The 19,477-nt window shown below is 55.4% G+C and overlaps 3 protein-coding genes across 3 annotated transcripts; 1 reads left to right on the top strand and 2 right to left on the bottom strand.

Annotated features, from left to right (window-relative positions):
* Positions 1 to 1,063: 1,063 nt before the first annotated feature.
* MRS44_018364 (uncharacterized protein) lies at positions 1,064 to 6,007 on the bottom strand (the record flags this gene model as incomplete). The annotated part of the gene is made up of 4 exons (XM_065616559.1): positions 1,064 to 1,216; positions 1,270 to 4,090; positions 4,237 to 5,457; positions 5,523 to 6,007. The coding sequence occupies 4 exons, from the start codon at positions 6,005 to 6,007 to the stop codon at positions 1,064 to 1,066; spliced, it is 4,680 nt and encodes a 1,559-aa protein (XP_065472631.1).
* Positions 6,008 to 6,651: 644 nt separating this feature from the next.
* On the top strand, positions 6,652 to 6,870 carry MRS44_018363 (uncharacterized protein; the record flags this gene model as incomplete). Its single annotated transcript, XM_065616558.1, has 1 exon — positions 6,652 to 6,870. The coding sequence occupies one exon, from the start codon at positions 6,652 to 6,654 to the stop codon at positions 6,868 to 6,870; it is 219 nt and encodes a 72-aa protein (XP_065472630.1).
* A 1,199-nt stretch (positions 6,871 to 8,069) lies between these two features.
* MRS44_018362 (uncharacterized protein) lies at positions 8,070 to 12,390 on the bottom strand (the record flags this gene model as incomplete). The annotated part of the gene is made up of 3 exons (XM_065616557.1): positions 8,070 to 8,107; positions 8,155 to 11,946; positions 11,991 to 12,390. 3 exons carry the CDS (start codon positions 12,388 to 12,390, stop codon positions 8,070 to 8,072), a joined length of 4,230 nt encoding a protein of 1,409 aa, XP_065472629.1.
* Positions 12,391 to 19,477: the final 7,087 nt, after the last annotated feature.

Genomic DNA, 19,477 nt, shown 5'->3' with positions numbered 1-19,477 from the left:
CCTCTTCTCTTCCCTCTACTTTACTTCCCCTCCTCGCCTCCTTTCCCCTTGTTTATCTCCCCGCTTATTATTGCCTCACTTGCCTCATCTCTTTCTCTTTCTCTTACCTCATCTCCTCCTCAAATATCCCTTGGTCACATACATCGCATGCGTCATATATCTCTTAGTCGCATGCCTCTTTGGTTGCATCTCGTCTATAAATCCGCCTCCCCTCTCTTCTCAAACTCTCACCTCAATTCTTCCTTTCTCCCTCCACCACCGACCGAAACCATTGCCTACGCTCGGACTTTCGACATCTCGACCGCAACCCCTCGGCCGTCGCCCCTCCGTTTAAAACCACCTCACTCTCGAAACTCGGTATTTCACCTCTATCCCTTGCCTCGGCTCTCTATGGCCGTATCTGGACCTCACTCCCCCTAACTATATTCATAAACTACTCCCCCTATCCTTCTCTTTAAACCCTTACCCTAATTTTATTCTTAAATCTATCTCTCTACTTATATTTATAATTATTCTTTTATTTTTATTTTTATTTTTATTTTTATTTTTATTTTTATTTTTATTTTTATTTTTATTTTTATTTTTATTTAATTTTTCTATTTTATTTATGTTTTATATAACTATTCCTTTATTATATTTATTAATTTATTTATTTAACCCCTTTTATATAAAACCTTTTTATTTTTTCTTTTATTGCCCTTACTATCTAATTATATATATTTCTTTTAAAAAACTCTCTTATTTATATTTCCTTATTTACCTCTTAGCTTCTTATCCCTCCTTCTCTTGCCACTGCCTCTCCAAACTCACTACTACTTGACATACCCTACTTGCTTGAATCCCGCCGCCTATGCCTCCACCCCATTCAATCAACTCCCCCAACCACTCGAATAATCTACCCATCTGCTCGCTATCTACCTCATCAATCACCTCACCTATCTTCCGCCCTACCTCCCTTAACCACCAGTCTATATCCCGCACCCACTGCACTGCCATGATCTCAAATAATACCCCCTTATACTGACATGTCTTGCCCCTTGCCCTCCTAAATAACCTCTCATCATCACCCGCCGCTTCCCACTGCTCGCATATATCTTGTGGTAACCCGCAGTTGAAACACGCCGAGTAATCCGCGAATCGCTTCAACTCCATCATCGCCTCCTCTGCCCGCGTTATGCTCGCCCTCACCTTCCGCCACTCCTCTGACCCCTTCCATCTACATGCCTCCATCTCATGATACACATCCTCTACACCCTCGCACCTGCATACACTGCAGCTTCCACTCCAATCTGCCAGCATGTTCTCGAACATGATGACCTCCCCTGCCTCCCGCATTGCCTTTGACCTCCTCTCCACCTCTCGCTGCTGCACCAACCGCTGACTCCTCTCATAATCCAGCGCTGCCTCTGCCTCTGCCTCTGCACTTGACCCCTCGTCAACGTCCGTGATCCCCATCATGTCGCGACGATCCGCGATCTCTCTTTCCACCTGCTCCGCCTCGCATATATCACACATCTCCTCCTCATCCACGCACCCAAACCTGTCAATATTGCCATCCATCTCCCGATCAAGCACTTCTCGTCGACAACACTTGCCCTCGACGAACTCGACCGCATCCCTATCCCACTCCCACTCGTCCTTCTTCCCCTGCCGCTGCTGTTCCCACCTCTTCTTCTCTGCCTCCTGCTCGAGCCACGCCCGCCGTATGACCACCACTGACTCGCTCCTCTGCCCGTCTCGCCCTCCTCGTCCACTCTCCTGCACAAAGTTCTCCAGCGTCCGCGGCATCCCCACGTGCACGACTAATCGCACCTTGCCATCGTCGATGCCCAACCCCAACGCATTCGTCGCCGTGATCCATCCCTCCTCACCCCCGCTGCTGCTCATCCACTCCTGCAACCGCCGAGCCTTCTCTGCCGAGTCACCGGCTCCGCGCCAGTACGCTATGCAACCCAGCCTCTCTGAAACCATTTGCACTCGCCGGATGGTTCCCCCGTACACAATCACCTTGCCCTCGCCGTGTGCCTCTGTCCACTGCCGGACAATCTCGCACGCACGCTCCACTGCCTCTTCGTCTTCACCATCATCCCCATCCCCTCCTTCCTCCTCGCCCTCCCGGTTAACCCTGACAACAACACTACTACCACCACCACCGCCGCCGCTGCTCTTTATCATCCTCCTGCGGCCGGTATTCATCGAGTTCCTCCTCGTCTCCTGCTCCTTGCCCTCCACGACGTCGACGCTATACCGTATGTTTCGCCGCGTTGTTCGCTCCCTGAATATGTGCACCCGATCCAGCGTGAACTCCATCGCTTTGAACAACGCACTCTCGTCCGTCGGCTTCAACGTTGCCGTCAAGCATATCACGGGCACGCCAAAGTCACGGAGCGTCTGGCCTAGTCGCTTTATCTTTGGCCGGAACTTCTTGCTGCACCGCAACACCGTGTGACACTCGTCCACGACGACCCGGTCAAGCTTGTGCTGCCCGTGCATTCGCTCCACAAACGTCCGGAACCCCTTGGTGACGGCCGACTCGGGCGTGATAAACACCAACGCCGCCGCTCGCTGGACGACACCGCGGCTCTTCCACACGTACGCGTCGATGCCCGACCTCATACACCTCGACACCATGTCATCCTGCAGCGACACCAGCGGCGACACCACCACCGTCACCCCATCCGGCGTGCAGTACGCCGGGAGCATGAACGTCAAGCTCTTGCCACCCCCCGTCGGCGTCACCTGCACGATGGGCCAGTAACCACGGGTGACGGCGTGGATCACCGCCTCCTGTAACCCCCTGAACTCGGCCCCCGGTCCCATCATCTGCTTGAGCTGCCCCCGCATGTCGGCCCGGTGCAGCCGGTCGAAGCGCCTCCGCCGCATGCCGTCCCGCTCGTCGTCGATGGCGTATCGGCCCCGCTTATCCCCGATGCCCAACTCCGTCCGGTCCTCCGCCCCGAAGCCGAAGAACCGGTGCCACTGCATGCTGATCATCCGGAACCCCTCCCGCCGCTTCATCGTCCCCAGATCTCCCTGCCCGTACAACCTCGCGTATGCCAACCCGGCGATGTGTGACCCGTGCCCGGCCTGCATATCATACATGCTGTCGGCAAAGCCACTGCCCTCATCGTTGTTGTCGTCAAACCATTCGTCCCCGTCCGGCTTGAACGCCTTGTTGAAGTACCGGTTGCTGATGCCGATCGCGATGTGCCGCCAGCCACTGATGTTGAGCTCTTGGCCGGAGAACTGTGAGCTGTAGCGCTGTATCACCCGTCGGGCACGGTCGTTCCCCCACTTGCGCTCGCTGAACCAGTCCATGAATGCGGCCTCCTCCTCCATCATCATCTCGTTCTCGCTCTCCTCCTCCTCCACCGTTAACCCCCCGGGCTCTCGGTTCACCCTCTTCACATTCCACACCCGCTTCTTATCCTTCCGCCCGTCTTCACTGACCACTTGGTCGGCCCACAAGAACGCACTCCGCCGGCGCTGCTGCTTCACCCTGCCCTGCACCGCCTGCCACCACGGCAGCACCAGCCACATATACCACACCAGCAGCTCTCCGACCTCGCGTGGCAAGTACCGGTGGATGACCTTGACGGTGCCCGACCTGCGGTAGCCCTTGTGGTACATGGTCACGAAGCACACCATCCCCTCGTGGATGAATATGTTCCTGACGCCGCCGTTGGCCGTGTTCCACATCCGGATCCCCATGAGCTCGGTTGACCGTGCCGGCTGGCCCCCGAGCATATGCATCAGCATCAGCAACTGCCCCCGGAACTGCTCGACCAGCCGTCCATACTCGCGCACTGCAGCTTCTCGGTATACGCTCTGGCCGGCTTCCGACATGGTCGTCCACGCCTCCCGGGCGGCCGGCGAACCCTTGATCTGGTCCTTGACCCAACCCTCCCCTCGCCTGACCCAATCCGCGTTATCCTCGTTGCTCAAGAATGAATGATCTAGCATGGTCTCGCCGTGCCGGTCCTCTATCCTCGACCATGGTATGCGCGGCAGTGACCGGGGTAAACCTTCACCCTCCTCTTCAGCCATCACATCATACTCTCCTCCTCCTCCCATCACCTCATGCTCCCCCCTTCACCTGCCGTCACCTGCCTCAGCTCTCTCGTCCTTGCCCTGCCCTGCATCTTCCTCTGGCACCCCACCTTGCCCACGACCAGCTGGGCCAATGTCTGCCGCGTGTGCAACAGCAAATTGTGCAGCATGTCCGATATCTCATACATCCTGAACTTGATGCTGCCGTGGATGATCTGATCACCCCTCCAGTCGATCGTCTCTCTGCCCGGAGTCGTGAAGTGGATGTGCATGCCGTATGCGCGCGTGTTCAAGATCCAATTCATCGGTGTCGGGTCAGCGGCTACCCCCTCTGGAGTCCGGATCATGAACTGCAACATCTTGTGCCGCACGATCCTGAACAGTCCCTCGGCCTCCTCCCTCGCCTGGCGGGCAGTCATGTACTGCCGCAGCTGTGTCACCTGCGCCTCCCGCTCCAGCATGGATTGGTACAGCACCAGATACCTGGCCACCTTGATGACGGCCGAGTATATCGGCGTGTACTTCCCCACCGGCACCCAGCCACGACCCTCTCGGTCTATCCCCATGACGGCCAACGCACTAATAATAATATTCTCGTAGTGGTTGCCGGTCTTGAACGGATGATCGAGAAACTGCACAACCAAATCGAGACAGCCACGCTGCAGCTGGGCATCGCTGTACTGTCCCGTGGGCTGAACCCCGTGCCTAGTGGCGTACGTCACGGCTCGGCTGAACTCCTTCCACAGCTCCTCCTGCCGGATGGTCATGCGGTATGGTGGCCTCTTTCGCTCGACGGATGGCGTCTCGCTGGACCTGCGACTGTGGTTACTGCTGCCGCCGTCGCTCTCTCCGTCACTGAACGGACCACGCTGCTGCTGCTGCTGCTGCTGCTGCTGCTGCTGCTGCTGCTGCTGCTGCTGCTGCTCCTCGTCGCCTTCCTCCTCGTCGCCGGCAACACTCCAACCCGGGCCCTCTAGCCGCCGCCAGATGATCATCAACGTCATCCACCACGCCTTGTAACGCTGCCACGCGTCTGGCTCCATCAGCCCCTGGAACGGGTCGTTCGTCGTGATGGAACCTTCCTTGCGCTGGACCTCAAACAACTCGGCCGTGCCGGGATGACAACGACTCGCAGCGGCGTACGCACTGTCCAGCACGCGTTCGAAAACCTCCCACATCTTCTGCAGCACGGGCTCGTCGGGTCGGATCGGCTGCATGACCTCGAGCATATGGTCGGGGTTGATGCCTTCGAGATGGTGGGCCCAACCGCATCGCATTATCCAGCTGTTGGCCTCCCACTTGTCGTGTATGCCCTGGATGTCCTCTCTGGCCTCTGTGGTGAATGCCTGCGTATCTTCGTGGTACATTCGATCTATGTCGGCGGCCGGGTTCTCATCGTGACCTTGACTGTCATGATGGTCTTCGTGCCCCCCTCGTCGACCCGGCCAACTTCGAACCATCGGTTGCCGTACCCCCAATGACAAATCCGTTGGCACTGAACCCCAACCCTCCATGGCACGGGATCCTGCTCTCGCCGAGTACCCCGCCGCGTGCTGCCGGTCCTCTTTGGGCCATTGGTTAAACCATGCTGCTCCCGATAATGCTTCCTTATCTGAACTGTATCTCGGACGACGTATGGGCAATGTTGGCAACCTAAGCCGTCGTTCTTTGGCGGCTTGATATATACAATCGGGCCGGTCGTGGGCGGCGGCAGAGCCCAACAGCGTAACTCGGCCTGATCCTTGGCAACACCGTCCATCGTCATGATGGCTGCATTGATCCTCTTCCGGTCCTTGCGATCAATCTGCGAATGCTTGGACTTCAGATGGTTCATAACCTCGCTGGCGATGATGCCAATGCTGCAACTCTTACAGATGACGAACGGGTACTCGTCCAAGTAGATAAATGGCCGGATGCTGGGCATAGAGCTGCCTAAGTTGCCTTGCTGGTTCGTCATGGTGTCTTATAGCTGGCTCCTAAGTAAATGATTGCCGTGTTGATATGTTATAAACTGTAGATATAATGTTTTATGGGGTAAGAATAAAATGGAAGCTGGTCTTATTTTTTATTTGGGTTTATATATTTGTGGCGTTTATGAAACTCGACTTGAAGTTGCTTTTGCTGGTTGCTATAGAACCATGCTTACTACCTATACTAAGCCTACTAATCACCTATTAAATATAGCATATAGTTATATATTAATAAAGCTTCTTTATAGTAAACTTGACTATATTTCTGCCTTATGCTTTCTAGTATATTACCCCTTGGTCGCATATCGCTCGGTTATATATCTCTTGATCGCGTATCTCTTGATTGCATCTCTCTTGATGGCATATTTTTTGTTCGCATGACTCTTTGTTCACATGTCGCCTATAAAAACTTCTCTTATCTCTCACCTCTTGCCTTCTTCTTCTTCCCTCCCTCATCGTCATACTCACATCGACCAGCCCGGCTTAATACTAGCAACCTCAACCATAATCCATTTCACCCGTCTCCATAGTCACCCCTTTCGATCCAACATCAACTCTCTTGCAACGGGTAATAACCTCTTGTCTACTATGCGGCAATTAGCGCTAACTTCTGCTCAAGTCGTCTGTCGAAATGCCTGCCCTTGTACCTATCGGCCCTCTCGCCGTGGCCGCCACCTTTGACCACGGCACTCTCACTCTGCGCTTCGGCCTCGGCTTTCCGGGCTTCTATGCCATCGTCTACATCAGCATCGGCTTCCCCCTGCGGCCCGGCCTTTCAACGTCGCCTTTCTTCTTCACCCTGCAAACTGGATGCAACTGCGCTGGATCTGGCATTATAGCTACTACTTGACAACGAAATTCAACGCTGCTGTTACCCTCCTGCTGCACGCGTGCCACGTTTGACTTTATCACTAAATTGCCTCTTGCCTGCGCATAGCTTCTGCTATCTGCTATGTAGTCTCTCTCTCCTACTATTAGTATTTTACTGACAAGCTGGGCGACTTGCCTCTGTGATGTGCTGCTGCGCACAGACCACGTAATTCACCCAATAATATTACATGCTGCCCTCTGATTCTCCCCTCTCTTTCAACCACATCAAAAACTCCAGCATAACTTAAATCACTTACTGCTTAAGCAATTTAAGATATAATACCTTATAATCATATATATAGTATTGCATATAAGTTATCTTTAGATCCCTCTCTTTTTTATATTTTTTTCTCTTATAGTTTTCAAGAGTTCACCCCCCTCTATTTATCATGAGTTCGCCCCCCTGTCTTCAATAGCGCATTTTCCCCCAGTATGGTGATTTTCATAAGTTCGCCCCCGAACTCGCGTTGATGTATAGTTAGGTCTATGATATATTCTTTCTTTACTACCTTATATATAGCTAAATTCTGCTGCAGAGCTTAACTTTTTATATAGTAATCTATATATATTTCTATCTCCATTATTAGAAAGGCAATTATTATAGTAAGGAGGTATAGTTATAAGTATCGCGTTAGAGACTTGCTTAACTATTATGAATATTAGACTAGGTAACCTAGTCGAGAGAAATAAGCTATATAGTTTAATAATAGAATTTCTAACTCATAAACCAGATAATCAAGATTTAATTCCTAGTATAGCCTTTATAGGTTTTATTCTTTACCATATAGAGCCTTATTTTTCCCCCTTAATTATATTAATATAGGTTAGTCCTACCCTAGACCTTAACTTACCCCTATATATTGCGTTTTTATCTTTTCTATCCCTTTCTTTATTTTTTCTTAAATTTTAACTAGAGGCTCTATAACTAACTACTATTTATCTATTATTAGCGGCGGGTTTCACCCAAGCTCGGCCAACAAAAGCGCTGCTACGCAGTTCGCCTGCGTACATCTACTGTCTCCCAGCGAGGCACTTTTACCAAGCCACAACATATACTCTTGACACGTCCTGAATGTCTGGTTAAAATGCTTCAGGAACCAATCGGTACGGCGTGGCCGGCTATAAGCCCCAAAACACAGAGGTATGACCATGTCTGGGAATCGACATGAACCATCTCCGTCATAGTCCGGGTCCGCCGCCCGACAGATCTCCTGTGGCTGATAGCACATCCAACAGACGGCATATAGATCCATCCACTCCTTACCCCGGCTTTTGCAGTCCCGAAGTGCCTTCTGCTTCGCTCGTATCCAATCATGGCGTCGCGCGCACGCTGCCGCTGCATGCTCAAACGGCTTCCCCTCCACCCGACAATATAGACAGCAGCCCATCATTGTCTCAAGATCCCTCTCGTATCGGCTCAGCACCTCATTGCAAACTCGGGCCTGGCGAAGAACCTCACTGGGCCCAGTAAAAACCATCTCGCTGGCCATGGAGCACTGTTCACCCTCACCCTCACCCCCGCTCGCTACTTCTTCCGCCTGGGGCTGCGGTAGATGGAACTCAAGATCGGTCGGCCGGCGTTCGATGTGGTGGTTGGGACAGACGCCGCAAAGCTCATCGCCTTCCATGCACCACCTCCAGTCCGACCGCACATCGAGGAATTGGCTCATGATGCCGCGCGAACACTGCTGCTGCGTGAGGTATAGCTGCATGGCCTCCTGGTCTGCCCCCAGCTGCCGGTCTAGCTGCGGTTGCCAGGCCGCGCTAAGTAAGACGATGGATTCTGCTACTTTGCCATCCCGACCGGCTCTGCCTGACTCCTGCGAGAATTCTGTCATTAGATTTGGGGCGCCGACGTGGATGACCCACCGGACGTGCGGATGGTCGAAGCCGGGGCCCAGCGCAGATGTGGCTACAACAGCAGGCGGGTCCGTAGCACTGAGCCACTGCTCGATGACCGCCCTCCTCTCCTCCTCCGTACCAGAGTCAGCCGTGTATGACGGGCACCCCAGCAGGTCGGCGAGCTCCGCCACGAGCTCTTTCGTCTGACAGTATAAGATGATCTTATCCCGTTCGCTCTCGAAGAGGTCCTTCCGGGTCCAGCAGGTTTGGACAAGACGAGCCGCCCTCTGGCACAAGGTGCCCAAGCCTCGCTCACGCCGTACGATGTACCGGATGTTCGGCCGATTCGTCGACTCCCTGACTATATGCGGCCGAACGAGCTTATTATGCTCTATAAAGAGCTCTTGGTAGTCTGGCGGGAGCGTCGCCGTCAGCCAGACTGTCTGCGTCTGAACCCGCCGCACGTACCAGCCCAGCTGCGACATGCACCGCCGATAGTCGTTCGCCGTGATGGTCAGGTGGCACTCGTCAATCACGATCCGGTCCAGCCGCTGTCGGTCCGCAAGTCGGTTGGCATACTCCAGGAAGCTTTCTGTGCAGGCGGCCTCGGCCGACATGATGACCAGCGGCGCCGACTTGGACGACCCTGGCGACCACACGTAGTGTTTCAACGCCACCTTGCCGAGGCGAACGAGCATGTTACCGCGGAGGGCCACCGTAGGTAATATCAAGATGGTCGTCGCAGCGCCTTCGAGCGCAGCACCAACCATCACTATTAGTGTCTTGCCTGATCCGGTCGCAAGGACAACGATGACCTGCTCGGCTGGTCGCGGGCCCAATGTCGCCAGCATGCCATCTCGCTGACCTGGGCGACGTAATTGCAGCCCCGGGTCGTTGTATAGCCTGCGAGCCACCTTCAGCAGGCCGTCCTCCTTCTGGGCCGGCCTTGTGCGAAACCGCGCCTTCTTGCAAGCATTGAGCAACCCCTGCGCCTGCGTCCCTGATACCGTATGCGGCCGCTTCCCCTGGAGAAGTTGATCGACCCGGAACAGGGAGCGCCAGCTCTGCGATGCACGGTAGGCGCGATGGAGCAGCGTGCTCATCGTCAGCGTCGTGCTGCCAGCATAGGCATGGTTGAACGTGCGGTAGCTGTGGTTGCTCATTCCGGCCAGGTCCGCGAGGGCCGCCTCATCCTCGACTTCCTCAGCTGCCGCGATCTCCTCTAGGTCAAAGTTGGCCCGCTCCTTGGCGCTGAACTTCTCCTTGGTGATAGAAGCAGCAGCCTGGCGCCACCACGCCACCTGGAACTGCGGTACCTCGGCGCGTGCGCAGGCCCTGCGAAGGCAAGAAGAGATCGTGGTGTCCCTCCAGACCTCGCCGTCCAGGCTCGACCACAGGTACGGCGACAGCAGAGCGCCGGGCTTTCTCTGACGAAGGAAGACCTGGCGCAGCGGCGGCACCAGAGCCAGATATGTCAAGAGCAGATCTCCAATCGCGCGGGGCAAGAAGCGGATGTTCTCCGTCTCGGCACCAACCTGTTCCTGGCTCTTGTGATACCGCACGTACACCATGACCATCTTCTCCCAGATTAATATGCATCGACGACGACCTGTGTTGGTGTAGGTGACGGAAAGCAGCTCCGGCGCCCGCAACGGAGGAGCCGGCGGAACATGGATGAGCGTCACCATCCGCTTCAGGAACTCTTGCACGTGCGCCTCGTAGCAGGCCATTGCCTTCGGACATAGGCTCAACCCGCCGGCCTGATCGGTCCGCACATAGACCCCTCGCAGCTCAGCCCTATGCTCGATCTGCCGGAGCAGGGCGTCCTGCGTTCCCTTTAGGACCTCGGCATTCCTCTCGTCCGTCAGCCACGAGCCGCCGTAGTCGTCGAGGTCCAGGTCGTCCTGTAGTCTCCACGCTTCGATTGGTGCAATATCATTCGCACCGAACAACAGCTCATCATACAGAAGCGAATGCGCCTGGCGAAACTCTGATACGACCAGCTGCGACACCTGTTCCATGTGTAGCTTGGTTCCCATGTAGTCGATCGTCTGGCCGTCGAGAGACCAGCGTGCCTGGTTCTTGGCGAAAGCCGTTCGAGATGCTGCGAAAAGGTAGAGCCGCCACTGCAGGATATGACCGAAGGGTGTCTCTGCCATCTGCTGGAAGTACTTTTTGCACATCTTCTCCAGCAGTTCGGGTATCCCGTCCTCGTCGTCCTGCTTGTGGAAGCACACGAAGTCGAACAGGATGAGCTGAGCAGTCCACGTGAGTGCGGATAAGTTGCTGTTGAAGTTGCCTGGTTCGTTCCAGACGCACCGTTTGCGCTGCTCGTCATCATTCGCCTCTCGCCGTGTAAAGGCCTTCTTCCGGCTGAGCATGGCGCAGAAGCTTAGTACCGCGGACCGGAACGGCCTGCTCCCGACTGTCTGGCAGATCAGGGATACGTAGAAGTTGCGAATGACATGCTTCAGCTCAGCGTCGCGCTCCTCGTCATCTTCCTCATCGGCTGATTTTTCCTTCGCCATCTCGTCTTGTTCCCGCAGGGCATCGATGATGCCTTCCATGGCTCGCTGCTGCTGAGGTGTTGGTTCGATGACGTCCCGCGGCAACACTTGGTCCTCATTCTCCCTCGTGAAGTGACCGTCCTCGCAGAATACGACCCGATAATAGTAGACGAGAAGCTGCTTCATCCTTCGGAAGTACGAGGTCAGCGAGGATTCGTTCTTAAAACTGCGGAACCCGCCGGGCTTGCCGCTGCTCGAGCCGCCGGCATCACGGAACTCATTCAACCTCTTGGCCCGCTGCTGCGTCATCTTCCGCTCGAGTGACTTATCGCTGCAGAGCTTGTAGGCGTCCCTGAGGACGGTCTCGGCCGCGACAAGGATGCGGATGAGGTCCGAGTTGTCCTCCCCTTCGCCGCCACAGTCCCCGCCTGGGAGCTTCTTCGGCGGCAGCGAGTACGACGACTGGATCTCGGCATCCCGGAGCCCCCGCATGTGGGCAGGGAACCCGGTATGGACGAGCCACGGGACTCGGTCCGCTCGTGACTCCCCGACGTCCTGCACAACCCCGGCCTGCTCCTCTAGGTCGCGGGATGCCTGGGCCAGATCCGCTTTTAGCTCATTGAATAGCTTCCCCTCCTCCTGTGACGGCGGCAGAAGGAATCTAAGGGCCGATACCTCCCCCGATGGCGATGACGATAACGAGGGTTCTTCAACGATGAAGTAATCGATGCGTCCCTTTGCCGTGAAATACGTCTGGAGCATGCAGCCTCTCCAGAGGGGACGGCCTCTCGGTGCTGCGAGGCCTTCATACCATGTGCTGGCATGTGCTGGTGCATCTTGGCGAGCCTCCGTGTGCAGTAGTTGCAGCCATCGCGCGTGCAGCAGTAATACCCGGTAAAGACAGCGAGGCCTTCGATCGGCCGGCAAGGTCTCGTCCTATCTGGCCTCCACTGACGGAGCTCCTCTACTGGGCGCAGGTCGTAACTCGATAAGAGCTCAATGGTCGTCCTTAGCTCCTCACCCCTCATTCGGTGCGGCTCGGCCCGCAGGTGGCTCCTCCAGCTTGCCGCCTTGGGGACTAGACACGTCCGGCATAGCCGGCAGACAACAACCCGGTGATCAGGGTCATAGCGGAGAATATCTAACCCCATGCTGTGAATACGCGGCATGAATATATGTATATGATGATCATAAATAGTATATAAATATTTGACGAGGATGATGAGGATGATGAGGATGCAAAGAGTAAGGAAGGAGGGAAGGGAACGCCAGTTCTTCATTTTACAATCTAGAGACCTTACCCCTTTTTTCACAAACCCTCCAGAAGCGCAAAGGCTAGTTATTCACCCTCCTTCGCTCTATACGTAAGCAAACACGAGGCTGACGGTGAGGCTTTTGAGTTAGATAACTCACAAGGGTAGGAATACACTCTTCTCCTTCTGACGGATGTCTCTTTTCACCCTTCGTTTTTTAGAATTATACTTCGAATTCGTTATTCTACAAGTATATGCATATCATATCCTCGTCCTCGTCGTCGTTGTAGTGGCTCGGCGTTTCGTATTGGTTTTTGCTTTTGTTCATTGCGACCCTGGCACCAGTTTTGGTCCAATCAGCTTATGCCCTTTCACTTGAATCACCTTTCACTTCACTCAACGACCGCACGCTATCAAGCCATGTCATTTCCCACGCAAATTACGCTCTGCGAGGTACCTACGAACCTGACCGGGGTCTGACCTTTCACTGAAAGGTCGTCGAGCAATAGTGGCTAAATAACTCCTGAACTTACGACCGCTTCCAGCCCTAACCCTGATCTCTAACACCTGTTCCTGCATCGCTGCTTTACTGTACCGGCTTCCGTTTCCGCCTCACCCTCGCTGCCTCAACCTTCGTTCTAAGCCTCCTCAAACTTTCCCCTCCAAACTTCCCTCTCCATACTTTTACCCGCTCGCCTTCTTCTACTTATTCCTACTATAACCTGACCCTCTCTTGTCACCAATCCTCCTACCCTACTTCCTCTGCGCCCTTACACCCTTCATTAACTCACTAACCCTAACCTTATCCTCTTGCCTTTGCCGTTCTCGCAATCTCGTCTATACCGCTTATCCCCGCTGTCTGCTTGTTTCCTACACCTGTCCCTAATGCCTTCCCCTCTCTGTCTTTCTTTCTTTTCTTTCTTTTCTTTCTTTTCTTTTTTCCTTACTTTTACCCTTCACTACTCCCTTTTCACCCTTCCTATAACTTACCATTTACTCTCCTACCTTTCCTTCTACCCCTTAACTCTACTTCATAACTTCTTCTCTCTATACCCCAACCCTCTTTCTATCATATAACCTTATCATTCTGCCTTCTTCCTCGGCCTACATTTCTTAATGCCTTCTGACCCTGTCCTAATATCCTATCTTATACCCTTAAACTATAAAACAAACCCTCTTAATTTTAAACTTCCTATATTTCTATTATCTTCCCTATTCCTCACCTACTCCTACCTTATCTTCATCCTTCCCTCTCCCAACCCCGCATTAATAACTAAATGCTGCTATGCCTACCGATAACTCCCCGTGAAATAAATCCACCCTGCCTACCTTCCTACCTCTATACTCACTAACTCTTTTCTCCTCCATTCACCTACCCTACACCTACTAATTTCTCTCCGTGCCTCGCTGCACTATCCTCGCCTCCCCTATTTACACCCCAATCATTATTATGCCACTACATAATGATGATGATGATGACACGATGTGACATGATATAGCATTTCCTTACTGGAACCATAATAATAAACCACTCTCCAAAACCACCCGCTTATCATTTTCATTCCGTCGTCTTCCCTAACCCGCGCCTTAAAACAGTCACTTGCACCGCACCCTAATGCTTACCTCCATTACCCTACATCAATCATCGCCGCTTATGCTTCACTTCCCGCCTTAGATCTAATCTAATCTATCTCTTTAGTTTAATAATAATAATATATATATATAAAATAATTGACACCAATTGCAAATACGGGCTTGCTTTAATTACGGCTCCAGTAACCGTCATCATTCATCATTCAATCCTTCCTGTCATCCGGATCCACCTATCCCCGCGAGACGTCTCAAACACAACCCCGATCGTCAGCACTCACCTCGCGTGCAAAGCTGCCGAACAATCAAATCCCAAACCGCGATTCCGTTCGTCATCTCCGCCCCGTACAACCGCCTAGTCCTGCAAATCCACTCGATATACTTATCCTCATCTTCCGCCGCATCAATATCAAATTCCTCCATCACCATCCTGCGAAGCCTGGCGCTTCTCCCCACAACCATTAATACCGGCATCACCTGATCGCGATATCGACACCTCTCCTGCCCCTTCCATGTAACCAGCTTAGCGCACCATCCTTCCGGAAGCCCGCAGCCCCAGCAACAACTATGAACCGCAAAGTCGAGCCGTCCTCGCCACGCGAAATAATCTTCCGCCTTCACGATCGGACACCGGTCGAGCCGGTGTTGATACTCCTCTTCTCTACCTCCCCGCCGCCCGTCCTTGTGCCACTTCACCAGACAGACCCCACAATTGCCGTCTGCCTCGTCGAGCCATCGCTCTAGCGCTCGACGCCCCTAAGCTTCCCTCTTGATGTGCTCCTTTAGCCGGTTGCTCGTCAAGCTCATAGCCCCTTCCTCACCTGCCCGCTCTTCACATCGATCACACCGTTCTGCCCCTATCATCTCGTCGCATTGCAATCCCTTGCCGTCCATGAACACGCCTAGTGCCACTCGTCGACAGCCGGAAGTATTAATGAATTCCTCCATCGCCTGGCGGTTGAGATGTTCGATGTCACTGCTGTGCTTGTCGCGCGGCACTCGTCCGCTGCCCAGCACAATCACCGAGTCCACCACCTCCCCCTCCGCCGCCCCCCGCGCCCAGTCTGCTGCACAAAGTCAACGAGCCCGTACGGTTGCTCCACGTGGATCACCCCGACGATGCCGCCGATATCGATACCCGTCCCGAGCCCGGTCGTCGCCACGATCCACCGGCCGGGTCCCTCGCCGGTGGCCCTAGCCCACTCCTGCAAGATCGCTCGCCGCCTGCTTTTATCCTCGATTCCGGCGTGGTAGAACGGGCATCCCAGCTTGCCGGCCAACGCCTCGCATTGTTTCTTCGTTCGGCAATATATCACCCCTCTCTGGCCCCTCTGCATCCGCTCTTCGATCCGAAGCTTCGCCTTGATGACCTCCTTCTCAACCGCGGCCGCTCCACCCTTGACCTTCCGGATCCGGTACCGGATATTAAGCTTAGCAGTGCTAGCTCGGACTATTGCCGCGTCCTCTGCCAGCATCAGCCTGCGGAACCACTTCTCCATCTTCACCGGCAGCGTAGCCGTCAGCAGTACCACTGGGCAGTCGTATCGATGCAGCCCTTTCAGCGACTCGAGCCGCTCCCGGTAGCTGGCGTCGACGATGGCAGTGTGGCTCTCATCGAAGAAGATGCGGCGGAGTAAGCCTCGCGCCCGTCGGTTATCCACGTAGCTGATGAACTCGGGCGAGTTTGCCAGATCAGCGCTGACGACGACGAGACGCGCATCCGGCTGAGCCTCGTCTCTTCCCGCAGTCATGGCCGGTTCCCACTTCAGACAGTCGATACCAAAATCTTCGCGGGCCCGATCCAAGATGTCGTCCATCAGCGCCACGAACGGGACCACCACGATGCTGGTGCCAGTCTCTTCCGCAACCGCGGGGAGCATGAAGAAGATGCTTTTGCCACCACCGGTTGGAAGCACGCAGATCAGCACTTCACCCCTCCTCATGTCCATGATTCTCACCATGCATTCGTGCTGCTCGTCAGACTTCCAACTCGCGCCCTCTCCTAGAAGCCGTTGTAGTCCTTGCTGAAGCGGAGCGCCTGGTCCTCCGACCACTGCCCCTCCTCCTCCTCCTCCTCCTCCTCCTCCTACCGTTGCCGTCCCTGCTTCGGCTGTCCCGACCTTCCTCCTTTTTTTGCTTTCCTCTCCCATGCCCGCCGCCTCGATCTCAACGGCCTTCCGCTTGGCAGCACCCTTGCCTGCAGTCGCCCCCAAAATGTCGGAGCAGCCCTGATGATGATGATCATCATCATCATCATCCCCTATCGGGCTCGCGAGAAACCAGTGCCACAACCGGCTGATCTCTCGATAAGTGGCCACCATCTGCGGCTGCAGCTGGTCTGGGAACTGGATGTTTACCGCATAGCGCTGCGCCAGCACGCTGCCGTGCGTTGATTGCAAGTCAAAGACGTACTCAAACCGTCGCTTGCCCCGTGTTTCTCCGGTGACCGGGTCCACCTCAGCCGTCATGTTGTTCTCCTCGCCGTCGGCCTCGTCGCCGATGCCCACTTCCACCTGCCTCACCGCCAATCCTCGGACCTTCCTGCCCATCTCGATCCCGACGTGTCGATACTCCGAAATACCTATGGTAAGACCCGTATGCTCGGCAGTCAGAAGCCTCAGCCGCTGGGTGAGTAGCTCGGTGTCCCATCGGCCTTTCCTCGCATCTGCCCAGAGAAAGCCTTCGAGAGACGGTCCGGGCCCCTGGATGCCCGCTTGCTCCTGCAGCATCCTCGCCGTGGGGATGAGCCACGCGATGTACGCGACCATCATCTTCGTCGGCAGCTCGGGGAGGAACCGTGCCACCTTCCTGCCGATGCCGCGGATTGCCCGGCTCTTGTCCCGGTCGGTGATGAGCATCATCTGTCCGTCGAAGATGAACGCGTTGCGGATGAGCTGCTGTGAGTCATAGTGCCGCATCGTCAAGATCTCCGGGCCTCGCCCGGGCATCCCCCACCAGATGTGTGTGACGACGACCATCGCCATTGCGAAGAGCCGGAAGGTTGAGAGAAACTGCTGCACGGCTCTGCGTCTCCAGCCCCGGCCCTGCCGCCAGAGCTTGGCCTTCCCCAGCTCGGCGACTCTGCGGTGGCCCGGCCGGAGCCACTGGTTCCTGCCGTTCGTCGCAAACGACCGCCCGGCACCCTCGAACGTCAAGCTGTCGACGATCCGCCCCAGTTCGATCGTCGCTTTCACCTTCGCCCATTGGCCGTACGTCAGCCGGTCCAGCAGCTTTTCGGCCTCCCTGACCGCCACCTGGGCCGCCTTCCGGAACTCGTCGATCGTCAGCCGCTGCCCCAAGTATCGCAGAGCCTCGCCGTTCTCTTCCCACATCACGCTCGGCATGCCGCCGTCCTTCTTCCGGTGGCCCTTGCCGTACGCCATCAACCCGATCATGGTGCTGAATGGTGAGTAAGATCCGTCGACGAGCCACTCTCGATGTTCCTCCTGGAATTTCTCAACGACCTCGAACCGCATTTCCTCCGGCTCCTCAGGCTCCTCCTCGAAGATGTGCTCCAGCATCAGCATACGTACGCACCAGACAAGTCCTGCCAGCTGCCCCGTATAGCCGGCTGGTCGCTTGTACGAGTGCCCTGTTCTCTCATCGCCAATGCCTAGCACCGCCGTGAAGTGTACGAGCGGGTTGCGATGAACGTCGTATGCTACCTTGTGCTTGATCGAGCTGATGAAGAATTGGAAGACCCTTCGGTCGAGCACCGCCCTCCTCCTCTCCTCCTCCTGCTGCTGCCTCGCTTCTTCTTCATCCTCGTCGTCGTCGTCGTCGTCGTCGTCGTCGTCGTCGTCGTCGTCGTCGTTCTCGCCACCTTCATTGCTGGCCGATTCCCTGTCGCCGTTGGGGTCGTTGCCGCTGTCGTCGCGGCGCCCGCGCCGGTCGTCGTTGACTGTGGACCCGCATCCGCTCCGTCCCATGGTGGGTCCCGACGGCCCCGGTACCCCCCGCCAACCTTATTATTATCGAGAGCCTCCACAACGGCACATAAACGGCCCCACTGCTCGTCCGTGAAGCGTATCCCGACCTCGGTCTGTGCCTTGTCCCGCCCAAGCTTCCACACCCGCCAGCAGTGGCATAGATACCGCCCCCCGTACGCCCAATATTTCTCGTTGGAACTCTCATGCTCCTTCAGCTTGAACGGCTGCCCTACCGGAGTCTCCGGGTTGATGCTGTTCAGCCAGCGAAGCGTCTCGTTCGGCACCCGTTCCAGCCGACCGACGCACCTCGACATCTCTCGATCGAAGCTCTCGATAAGCCGCGCCAGCGTCTCCTGCTCCTCGCGTTCGGCGCCGTCTCGCATGCCTCTCCGCACGGCCTTGGACTTGGGCCCTAGTCCGAGCTGGTAGATCCTCTTGAGATCTCGCCCCTGGAAGTGCTTGGCCCAGCCCGTCTTGTTGATCCATGTCGAGTCGTGGTCGATACCGCCGGGCTTCTGCGCGGTCCGTCGCCTCTCGTCTTCCTCTTTCTTGAGTACACGGCCATACTGGGTCAGCATCCCATCCCAATCCCCCCCATCAACCTCATCCCCATAATAATACCCACCGGCATCCGAGCCCGGCTCCGATTCATCTGAGCACCGGCTTGCATCCCTTTCAACCACAGCGTCCCGCGGCATCGGCCTCTGCCTCTCGATGACCCAGTACCTCGCGAAGCGTCCCTGCGAAAAGGTCTGGAGCTCCACCGCCTCCCAGCCACCCCCGATGTCTGCGTGGTCCGATTTCCTCGGATGAGCGAGTATATTCTTTCGGTTGATCGTCAGGTACCCGCACACGGTGCACCTGCAGCCCGCTAGCACGGCGAGATCCTCGATCGGTGCGCTGCCGTCGGCTGGCAGCTGGATCGTGTGTGGATCCCGTAACGGCAATCCCGAGCAGTATGCGGTTACCTGGGCTAGCTCTTCTCCTTTGAGCTGGTGCTGCTTGCGGAAGTGGCTGACAATCCCGCTGATGCGGTCCCTTCCTGGAGGCACCGCCACTCTACACGTTAGGCATATGCATACCTTGTGTTGCGTATCGAACCTCACTCGGCGCTGCGTGTTGACGTCCCCCCTCTCGGTTCTCGTCTTCTCCCACCGTTTCCGTTGCCTTTGCCATTGCCAGGAGGTGGATGACAATAATAGTATAATGATGATGATAGTGGTAGTGGTAGTGGTGGTGTGGTGGTGGAGGTTCTGCAAAGCAGTGTCAACACCACCCCTTTTAAATGCGTGCTGCCAGCGTCCCATCTCATGCATGCATGCATGCATGCCTGATTAAACTTAAATTTAAATGATTATTATTATGATGATTGATGTCCCCTTTTTTCTCTAACAACCCCGACCCGACGTCAACCTCCCTGAACCTCAAGTTAACCCCGAGCTAAAACCCCTGACGCATGCCGCACA

This window comes from Fusarium solani, assembly GCF_023522795.1.
Source record: "Fusarium solani strain SB1 chromosome Unknown bctg00000015, whole genome shotgun sequence".
NCBI lineage: Eukaryota > Fungi > Ascomycota > Sordariomycetes > Hypocreales > Nectriaceae > Fusarium > Fusarium solani.
This window is presented reverse-complemented; position numbering and strand designations above follow the sequence as displayed.